The sequence below is a fragment of the Cyprinodon variegatus genome, unplaced genomic scaffold (genome assembly GCF_000732505.1).
Source record: "Cyprinodon variegatus isolate N-32 unplaced genomic scaffold, C_variegatus-1.0 Scaffold211, whole genome shotgun sequence".
Classification (NCBI taxonomy): domain Eukaryota; kingdom Metazoa; phylum Chordata; class Actinopteri; order Cyprinodontiformes; family Cyprinodontidae; genus Cyprinodon; species Cyprinodon variegatus.
The window spans coordinates 963,342-975,146 of record NW_015150664.1 but is presented as its reverse complement, the minus strand read 5'-3'; the positions used below and the strand labels follow the sequence as shown (position 1 = coordinate 975,146).

Genomic DNA, 11,805 nt, shown 5'->3' with positions numbered 1-11,805 from the left:
TGCACAAAATGTTAAAAATCAAATGTTTATCTTATAATAAAATAATTTCTCTCTCTCCTTAATTACAGCCAGTCTTTTAGCTATTAATGCACAGGGGTATACATTGTATGCCCTTTCCTAAAAATATAAGAAATCACAAAATCATATGCCCTGTTTTTGGGATGTATAGCTTTGGTACGCCTTAATTTTCCCCTAGAAACTTAGCTCAAATGTTCAAAATTTCACAAGCAGCAAAACCTGGAGTTAATAAAACTTTTGATGCTCAATGTGCCACGTCAACCAATCAGAGAAGCTGATCTGTGAGCTGGCAGGGAAACGATTACAACTTTCTGTTTTAAGAAACAAGTAGTTTCTTAAAACAACCCTTTCAAAAAGCCCTTTCAAATCAAACATTTAAATCATACAATTAGAATTCCTGTGTGTGTTAAAACTGATTATATCCTTCAATACCACAACAGCTGGAGAGGATTTATAAGTATAAGTTATGGCAACCTATGTGTAATTCATTAAATAATACTGTGTATAACTTTTAGGTAATGAGACGACGCTGTTGGTTTGATGATTTGCTTCCACTCTTGATTCATAAGCGATTAGACCTATGCCTCCGATGCCTTAGCGGTGGTGTTCTGTCACAGGGTTTTTTCTGAATAGCCCCGGTGTTAAGCCTGTAACAGGTATAAGATGCATTAACCACCAAAATGATTCCAGATTAGAGATTTTAATTAAAGGAAAAATCCGGTCAGGCATGAATGATCAATGGATCTTTATCTATACCTAAACCAAATAAGATTGCGGTTATTTAATGAATTTCACGTTAATCAGTAAACAAGTAAAACTCATAATTTTCATCCGGGGGCAGCCATTTTTTCCCAAATATAGTAACACCTCACTCCTGGCATCTTCCGGCAGTGACGTCATGGTGCAGTAAGCAGAAGGCCATTCTCCCCACTCGAAAAGCAAAATCAGTGGGAACTATCATACACATCTGCATTCAACAACAATTATTTAAGATTTCGAGACCACTTCATTATTGAAATTTGCGAGACCTATAGTTAAATTGACATTGCCCATGTGCATGAGAGTTGGATGTTGTAATACATTGGGTAAAAGTGAAAAAACAATTAGTTATTTCATCTTTTTAATTCATAATCCTCCAAGGACGGGTTTGTCATAGAATTGCCAACTTGAAGATGAGAATTTGTCATTGAACGTCTGGCCACAGAAAAACACGTAATATGTAGCCAACATTTCGAAGAAAAATTTTTTCAAGATGACTTGGATGACGTGTTGTGACTAACACCAGATACAGCACTAGCATTACCAACTCCCTAAAAAAAAAAAAAAGGGACACCCGATTGCCTTTACCCCCCGGCATGGTAATTTTGGTATTTGTTTTTTTTTTTAGCCCCCCTTTGTGTGTGAAATGACTTTTTTTTAAAACTATTTGATTCAAATCAGCACTGAATCAGATGTATATGTGCAGTGAGCTTTTTATTCGTTGTTGCTGACTTTTTCCATTCGGGTATTTGTTTTTCCCCATTCCTCCCTATATTTCTGTATCATTTTTTTTTTTTTTTGGAGAATGAGCATCGCTATGCGAAGGTGTATCGCCCCCGAAAGCAGCGTCAGCATTTACATTACTCCATTCATCCCCCATACTTCTCTGTTGTCTCCCACTATCTTCTCCGTGAGCAACACTTGGCTCGCCCAATGGGATGAGGGTATTCTGGCTCGTTACATATATGTTGTCAGCTCATCGGTCACAACGCAGAACAGGGCCCGGGAACAAGTTTAGCGTAAATTTTGTATCTAACATGCCCTTGTTCTTCATTTTCCATTAGCTTTTTACTGACTATTGTTTTACTCTCACAGTAACATGGGAAAAAGTGCGTTCCCTTTCCACTAAATACAGGACAGGTACTTCTATTTCTAAGTACGGAACGATTCAGTTTTTCAAGGGACAGTTGGCAACCCTATACAGCACTGGGACTTGATCAAGAGCCGATACCGCACCGTGATATCACAAACCAGTAGATGGCAGTAGTGTTCTTTGACAACCATGTATGCCTCCAGTAAATCGCATTCAAATGAAAATTACTCTTAATTAAAAACACTTATCATTTATTGAGCAGTATGTGATAATTTCATATTTAAAGTACTTTCAGAAGTTTGAATTCTGAATATGACCGGAATTTTCCTTTAAAAACAGTCACATTTGTTTCTTCTGTATTCCATGCAATCCAATCATCCACCACCACCTGACAACGACTGAAAAGAAAAAGGAAACCAAAAAACTGATAGTTATATAATTATCTTGAGAAGACAAAGAAAAAAAACAGTTTAGTACAACTGCTCTCAGCTTCCATAGAAAAGTGTTTCTGAATTGCATATTTTAATTTCAACTATTAAAGAGGAATTGTAAATTGTTTTTATTAATCCCTTAATAAATACTGCAATTAGATTTTTTTTTTTCAAATTTTTTAACTACTCACTTTCAGTGCAACCAGAAGGGTCCCACATTTTAATTTTATTTTTGGTTCTCGTTCTTTAAAAGTGATAATATATTGAAAGGCAGCAGGAACACCACTTAGAATATCTAATATCATTTGGTATAAAAAAAAATCAAAAATCTAAAGTATAGATTAATATATTTTGGCTTTTTGCTGCTGGGTTTTATTTGCTTTTAATCTTCTTCCTAATCTTTGGAAGTTTTTTATGAAATTTGCAATTTGTTGGCCCATGCAATTCCAAAAAGAGGTAGTCACAGCTACTTTTGTAAGTAACTACCACAATACATCTACTTAGATAAAAATGGTCAGCTTTATAGTATATTTTATTTAGAGTGTTTTGTAATATATGTAAAAGACTTCTTATGCTGACATATGGTGGCCAAAGGAGGTCCAGCATCACGTTATATGTAATGTTGTAGGTTGTGTGAGAAGGCCTAGATTGGGACTCCCCCCAGCTTTTTTTATAGTCATTCCACCATCACAAGTGCAGAGCAACAAAATTAACTCTCTGCATTTAACCCATCCCCGTGGGGAGCAGTGGGCTGCCATTGTGCGGTGCCCAGGGAGCAGGGTCTTTGCTCAGGCACCCAGAGTGCCAGTCTGTGGAAGTGGGACTTGAACTCAGAACTTCAGGATTCCAAGCGCATGCCCTAATCACTAGGCCACGCCTTTCAGTGGGGTCTCCCCTAAAATGGTTGAATATGTAAGGGCCTGATAGAAGGTGAGATCTTCCTCTGCAATTTGTGATTATACCAATGATTTATTAAACATAACTGAAATAAATTATTTTAATACTTAAACATATTTCCTCCTCTGTGTACACTATCTGAGAAACAATACCTTTGAATGGGGTAATAAAAGGGTTTTACAACAACAAGAGTTTGATGGGACATGTAGAGGACTTTAATGGTGTTTATGTGAGACATTTCAATGTTTTTGAGAGGGTTTGGTTGTCTTTATGCATATGAATAGTTGTGTTTCAGCAAGGGTTTATGTAGACATAAGAGAAATTGCACACTTTGTCCCACTGGGCCTCTTATATTTTGACTTTGGGGAGCTAAATAGAAACATGATTCTGTCCTTCAAAGGATTTCATACAATCGCAATATCTTTTGGTTATTCAATTAATTCCCAATATAATCACATTTGAGGCTATAAAGTATCAAAATATAGAAAAAAAAATATAGATATACAAACTTTTGTAAAGAACCATAAAACAACATAGAAGAGCTCTGATCATTTGCATAGCCACACAGATTTTTTCAGTGCCTTTAGAAGAACAAACTCTGCTCGCCTAAATCTTGGAATAGTTTTAGTTAAAGCCTTGCGTCTCCCTCCTCTAAAGCCAGAATTAACCAGGCTGACATGTCCTCTAGGGAAGGAATCTTCAGGCCAACCACACAAGGGCTGGTTTCATCATTAAAGACCACACTGTTAATGCCACAGGCACAGCCAAATCTTCTCTGGGCCCATTAGATTACAGAGGGACACTTCTCTGTCACATTAGACCATCCCTGGAGATGGCAGAAAACAAACCAACTCCTAACCCCTACTCACACACATCATAATTAACCCACAGGGGAGGAGGGATGGTGGCAGGAAAATGAAGCAGGGAGAGCCTAAAAGCAAGAGAGTATGGAGACAAATGAGAAAGAGAGTTACGAGGGCAACTGTTCTATGTTTCTAATTACTTAGAGGCTGAGCTGGAGTGAGGGATAATGCATACAAATACCAAAAGAACAAAAGTGACAAAAAACTAAATCTAGCATTGAGAACAGCCCTGCTTAATATTCCATTAACGTTTCAATTTGGGGAAGGAAAAATAGCAATAAAACTTAAATAAGAATGTGAACTTTCTGCATGTGAAGTCAGTTGGCTGATCTGATTGCTATTTCATAAAAATGTTTTTACTTTTAGGAAAGTAACCACCATTTTCAAGTTTGGGGAAAGAAATGCATCTTCATTCTAAAATGCTTCTCATCCCAATATCATGTCAGAATGACATTTCCATGCTGAAGTAGAAAAATCACCAACACTCCATATCAGCAATATTCAGTGTTTATTACATTTTTTATACAAATGTATATGCGAATATATCTATGTTAAAAAATCGAATGCAGAATTGAGTGGCTGAATGAATTATAAATTATTTTCACTGTAAACATTCAATCTCTTACTTTTTACTTAAATTATTCTGCCTGAAGTTAGAAATATGTCTATATATGACAGATTAAATGGGTTATCCATATTAGTCTTACTACGGTATTAGTCTGAGGTGATAATCTTCCGTCATACAGCACATATATGAAAGGATAAAGTCCTGTAAAAATTTCTTTTGCATTTTTACAGATGTATAAAATATGGTTTTAATAGCTGAAGCTGAGAGGGTTACGGTAAATTACAGGGCAGTAAAAATCCAACCATTAGTAGGATTTACACTTTTCACTCCTTTTTTTGGTTTAATATTCTTGTTTAACTTAAATGTTTTAGGTTGTTAAAACATATTCAGAAAAGTGACTGAACACAAAATAAGTTTAACGAAAACATAAATAGCCAAGCCAATCGGACACCTATGAGAAAACAAATCGCACTACTTGCTAAATGATAAGTTCTGTGTGATTGACAATATTTTGTTTGTGTTTTAGTTTCACTCTTTGTGTGTATATATATATATATATATATATATATATATATATATATATATATATATATATATATATATATATATATATATATATAAAAAGGCAGTTAAACAGCAAGAAGCAACCTAAAGTATCAATACTTAATGTCCTGATATATACACGGGTAGCCGTCTGACAAAAAAACCTTCAAAGAGGGCATCAGTTAGTTTTCCTGGAAGGTTACAAAAGAATCTAGATTAACATCTAAAACAAAAAGATTGTGGAAAAATGTGATCAGTGAGATAGAAGACAAAGGTCCATCTGGCATCTGCCAAAATTAAAACGTGATTTCACAATTTGCAAAGATAAAAAGAGGTGTGTTTCCCATCAATTCTGATGTAAAACTAACACAGTTTTAAGAAAAAAGATAAAGATCTATCTATTTAGCAATTTATTTTATATAAAATTTATTTATAAAGTCGGTTTCAGAGTTATATGTATTTTAACTTAACAATTATTTCATGGTTAATAGTGTTCTGGTTCATATGCTTCAATACTGTATGTCAAAGACAGATTTTCAACACAACGATTTGATGTGTGATCTTTCACAGTTCACGGACAAAGAAAAAGGCTTATCAATCACATATTTGATGGGTCTTTTTCAAACAAACTTGTGGCACAAGAGGATAAGCATGTGAATGTAGAGAATTTGATTATAGAAAAAACATATCTGAACAGGGGCAATAAAACAACCTGCATTACAGTGGTGGAAAGTAACAAAGTACATTTACTCAATTATTGTTTTTAAGTACATTTTTTGAGTATCTTTACTTTACTTAAGTAATTTTTGGGGGGCAGCACTTATAACTTTCAACCCCCTACATTTCAAAATCAAATATACTACTTTCTACTAGTGTTGCACCGATACCGATACCAGTATCGGACGGGGCCCCGATACTGCCCTAAAATGGTGGTGTCGGTATCGGCGAGTACCAACAAATAGGGCACCGATACCATTTTGAGAGCCATAAGTTTATTCAACTATTGTCACCCACTCCTGGTAGGCAATAAAAAGTTCTACTGGATTTGCTTTGTATTAGATTTTTTCCTGCTTCCCAAACGTAGGCAGCAGCTTGACAAAGCCATGATGGCAATTATTTTACATTATTATGGTATCGGTATCAGCTGATACTGCACAGCCAGGTATCGGGTATCAGTATCAGGGCCAAAAAATGGCATCGGCGCAACACTACTTTCTACTCCACTACATTTACAGGAAGCTGCTAGTAACTCGTTCCTTTTAAGCTCAGCTTAGCTTTGTAATGCATTGTTGCTCTTTTTCTTTTTCGAAATGCAGTTTCAACATGGAAAATTTAGGACTGAATTTGTATACCACAATTTTAAGGATTTAATGACATTCCACAAATGTGAGAAGCTCAGGGAAGATATTATTCATAGTTTATAAATGTTATCAAGGTATTAGTTGTTGCCATGAGGCATAGTTGTTCAGTAGGATGAGTTCTCAGTTTCTTTGTGATAATAGTTTCAACCTTAAACTTCTTTATCATAGAGAAAGTATGAAAATCAAGACACTCTTGTTTTCTTTTTGGTTTGTTTTTGAATAATAAATAACAATCATAAGAGCTGTCCTTATTTTTCTAGTGGCATTTTTATACTGGAATTCTTTACAGGTGGTGTAGAAGTTATAGCAGGTGGTTCTACGTATCAGAACATCAGGTGGCCTTTGAAAGTTATAAGGTTCTTTAAAATTACTCCAAATATTGTATGGAAATTTTGCTGACATCACAACATGCAATTAGTATTTTTGAATACTAAAGTACTTTTAAATACATGCACTTTTGAGTATTTTAAAAAGGGAGTAGGCCTACTTAAATACTTTAAGTTGAGTAGATGTTTGACTATTGAACTTTTACTTGTAGTTGAGTAAGACTTGACTATGAGTATTGGCTCCTTAAGTATGTTGAGTACTTGTACGCCAGTGCTGGATGAAAGAATGTGGATTTATCATGTTTTCTTTTTTTTTTTTTTTACGTCTTTCTGTTGTTTGTATGTTTCTATGGACAAAAACTGAAAATCAGACAATCTGCTTGTCAACTGTTGCAGAAAAAAAAAATCATACCAAAATATTTGACATGGTGTAGGGCAGGGGTGCTCAAGTCCAGTCCTCAAGAGCTACTATCCTGCAACTTTTTGATGCACCCCATTTTTAACACACCTGAATCAAATGAGTGGCTCATTACCATGCCTCTGCTGAGCTAAATGAGGGGATTGAGCCTTTTGATTCAGGTGTGATATAGAAGAGATGCATCTAAAAGTTACAGGATGGTAGCTCTTGAGGACTGGACTTGAGCACCCCTGGTGTAGGGTATAGTGTGCTCATTAGCAGTACTGACCATCATCAGGGTCTAGGATCTCAACTGTTGCAGAGACAGGAAACTCCATCACTCCCATCACTGGTTCTGACAGCAAAATCTGGAAGGTCTCCGCCTGCTCGTACTTCTCGTCTGTCAGGATCCGAACATGCCACGTCGCCCTTGTCTGTCCTGGGTTAAACTGCACTTGCCTTTGAGACCTTCCCTTGAAGTCCTCATTTCTTCTTGCACTACCATCCTGAGTACCAATGCCTGATGGAGACACAAAAGGAAAAAAAAAAGATTATTCGGAGAAATTACATGTCATAAATATGAGAAGTTAGAGAGAAGACAGAGACAATGGGAGACTGACACGCATAAAAAGAAAGAAATGAAAAAAAGATTAAAAATTCACACCCTTTAAGAAAGAGGTGAGGAAATTAGTGCTGTCTGTATTTTTTTAGCTGATTATTTACAGCTGAATGTGTGAAATAAGTTTGTGACTGAATTTTAAATAGAAGAACTGTTCTTCGTTGCAGAGTTTTTAGTTCCAATAGAATGGTTTGATGCACATGAACAGCTTTCTAATCTCTGTGTCACATCATTTTCACCTCAGATATTCCTTATTTAATTTAAATAAGCCTTTTCATGTAACCCTATTTCACTGTGATATATCTAACTTTCATGCTGCCTGATAAATCACACTCTAAGTGGGGAGCTAACAATCTGGTAACACAGGCTTTTCAGATTAAATTCAACAGAGAAAGCAGGTGGCATACCCTTATGAAGTAATGCATTATATCTGAAAATGAGCTGTTTATGTTTATTGTTTACATTTATAAAGTCTTAGGGGAGCAAACAGGACTGTATCCACACCAGGCAGATACTCGTGCCTGTCAGTCCTGGACGATAGGATTTGTTTTCTTTTTTCTGATGTTCTAATGCATGTGCAAACAACAGAACGTGCCAAACATATGCAGATGGGTCTGAATGCATATTGAACATGAGCACAATAAATTACTGTATGCAGAATATAAGCCGAAAATAAATGCTGCAACAGAACAAAACACAGTCACACTCATTTAAATCAAATCAGTTTAAGTGTCATTGCATTGTATACAAAAAAGGCATGTAACAGAATGAGATTCTATCTCCAGGATGTATAAGAGATAAGTAGAAAAAAATAGGTAAAGCTGATGAAAGGATAATAGTAAACACAAAACAGATACACGTAAAGTGCGGTTATGTATGTTGCCTCATCTGGACAGTAATTCAACACTAACAGCTTGAGGCATGAGGCAATTCTGGAGGTCCTTTTGATTTTGATTTGCTTAATGGCAGCAGTTTTAAAAGTTCCTGGAGAGGATTTAAAGAGTTTCTGCTCCTGCAGCTACTCTGAAAAAAAATCTGACAGATTACACGGACATTTGAACGTTTACATCCCATCCCCGTCCATTAATATCTTTAAAACTGATTGTTTTTCAAGTAGATAAATTGGCCATCCATCTGGCATGGTTGGCAACCAGGTGTAAAGTAATGTTATTCTGTCAGTGTTTACTGTTCTAGTTAGAGGATGTTTTTTTTGTGTGCTTCTGGCCAAAAAAGCTAAACATAGTTAAAAGATAACCTTTGTTAACCGAATATCAAGAGGACTAGAGTGAGCCAACACTCAGATAGTCTGTTAATGATAGTAGTAGAAGGATATCTGGCAATATAAAGTAGGAAAAAAATCCATTTGCTCCAAAAAATGTAGGTCAAAATGTTACACAAAGGACTACTGCATGATTAGATATAAAATTGAAAGGAGACCAGCATGTTCTTGGAGTCTCTGGCAGCATGTAGGTTGTTAAAATTTGACTTCTATATTCAACTTCATTACAATTTCTTACAGTACTAGTCAGAAATGTACACAAACTGATCATTAAGATGAATATCGTTGCTTTTGATGATTCATTTAACCTTTTTTTCAGTGTGCCTGAAATGACATCAAACAACAGAAAGAATTTCATGAATCTATTTCGAAATTCAAAATATATTTTCCATTTTCTCAGATTCAAACAGGATCAAAATTACTAACGCAGACTCAAACACTGGTGTACCCAATATTTGGAAGATTGTGCATCAACAAAATGCTGACAAACTAGGGTATAAGGGTCCCTGTAGCCATTATCATGGTGCTGTCATTGTTTTAAGCATATAATTAGCCATGCTCGTTACCAAAAACAGTGGGCTTGGATTCCTCATGTCAATAGAGCTTTCAATTATTGTCCTTATGTTTTCAATAGCAATCTGACCATAATAACATGCTCTAATTAAACAGCTTAACCCCATCACCTAACTTTAAGACTAATTAGGATTATTTTGACTAAACAAAATGAGCAAACATTTACTTTCCCAATCTATTCTAACAATAAAAAAAACACTGTATGAAACATGCCTTATTATAGAGGGAAGGCTGATCATAAAGTCTGCTTCACACTTGCTCAGCTCCCTGGAGGAAAGAGACACAGCTTGTGGGTCAAACTGAGAATCCCTCGGTGTAGGAGGACATATACCCTCCAAGGTTCTGATCTCATTGACTGATAGTCATAGACTTAAAGTCCTTGTGTTTGTGTCTAAACAAAGAAGTTTACAGTTACAAAAGGTCCTAAAAAATCTGAAAACTACTCGTGAAACTGCAGGTTTACCTCATTCTTTTATATGGAGACATTTAAATGTGTAACTCTTAATCTATGTAAGCTTAATCACTTCATAAAAAGAGAAATATATACACGATAAAGGTAATTTACATGTGGAGGTAAGCCAGAAAAAAGCAGTTTAGTGCCCACAGCTTCCCGTCTCTCTGTGGAATGCAATTATCTCTTCATCCAGCCCACCTGGCAATGAATACGAGGCTGGAATAAATCCTACAAGAGAGGATGCATATTAACCTGGCAAAAGTACACCTCTTTAAAGGTTGTTTTTTTTTAACTATGTATAAAAACAAAAAATACTGTTTGCTTGTGCATATAAAGTAGGATCAGGATATTAAATTAATTTTTTTTTGTTCCATTAAACAATAAATCAAGTACAATTCATACAAAACGAAGACAAAAATAATGAATGAAAATTCAAACCACAAAAACAACATGTTACAACTGAATATGTTTCATAAAGAAAGATACAATGATATAACAGATAAACATAAGAGGTTCTGAAAGGGATGCACTTTTAAAAGGCCACATTCTAGCTCACAAGGTCATCACGAGTATGTTTTTATTATAGCCCACAAGGATTACAATTACGTTTTATACGTGAACTACAGCCACATGCTGGACATATGACAATGTTTATGTTGATACATTATTTCTTTATCACATCAAATGTTTGTTATATTTGTTAATAGATTATATTACTGACATTAAATGAATAATTTGTAACATGGTATTGTATGCATTTATATGTATTTAGTATTTAGGGCAACATTTACTTATATTTACATCTGGAATCAGCATATTGCAATGCAATTAAATCATCACTTTTTTTTGCGTCTCCCAGCTTTGCGCATTTAAAGGGTAACATTTTCGCCTATCACTGTTGCCTTGTAGTAAGAGCTCCATAGTTTGAACCACGATGGCCCTTCTGCTTGGTGTTTGCATGTTCTCCCCCTGCATGCATGGGTTTTAAGCAGGTACTGCAGCTTTCTCCCACCTTCCAAAATCCTTTCTGTTGGGCTGTTTGGTGAAAACCTGTCCATCTGTCCATGATGTACCCCATGTTTCATTGGAGGTATGCACCAGCACCCTGTGACCTGGCTGCTTAAGGACACAGACTGAATTTTTGATAATGCATTTTAAACGGACATCATGGTGAAACCAAAGTCTTTTAAAGTAATCTAATATTATGACATGACCTTTTTTAAATAAAAAAAAAGCCACACCAAGGGTTCTACGGAAAAGATGGCATGAAAATGAACAATATGGAATGATCTACATTATGACCAGTTGTAATCAGTCATCCTTCTCCTGACAAAACAACCCTGACCAAGAAAGGACATTTTCTTAGTATTTGTCATTATAAGATCACCTACAGCTCCTTAGTGCTGGGAGTTGCAAGGTGCACTCCCTAAGAGCTGTTCCTTGAGCATGAGCTGTTCCTTGATGTGTAAATCACTTTAACTAGAACCATATGAAAGAGGCCACAACAAGCTGGGGAATTTTGTACCCAAGAAAGGATTTATATGATATACATTACATATATATATATAAAAAAGGATTTATATGATATACATTACATATATATATATATATATATATATATATA

General features: G+C 35.5%; 1 protein-coding gene across 1 annotated transcript in view; it reads right to left on the bottom strand.

Annotated features, from left to right (window-relative positions):
* Positions 1–11,805, bottom strand: part of frem2 (FRAS1 related extracellular matrix protein 2) — a 117,910-nt gene that overhangs the window by 46,601 nt on the left and 59,504 nt on the right. The window contains exon 4 of the mRNA XM_015380350.1: positions 7,546–7,776. Coding sequence (XP_015235836.1) covers positions 7,546–7,776 — 231 coding nt within the window. The remainder of the gene's footprint in view (positions 1–7,545; positions 7,777–11,805) is intronic.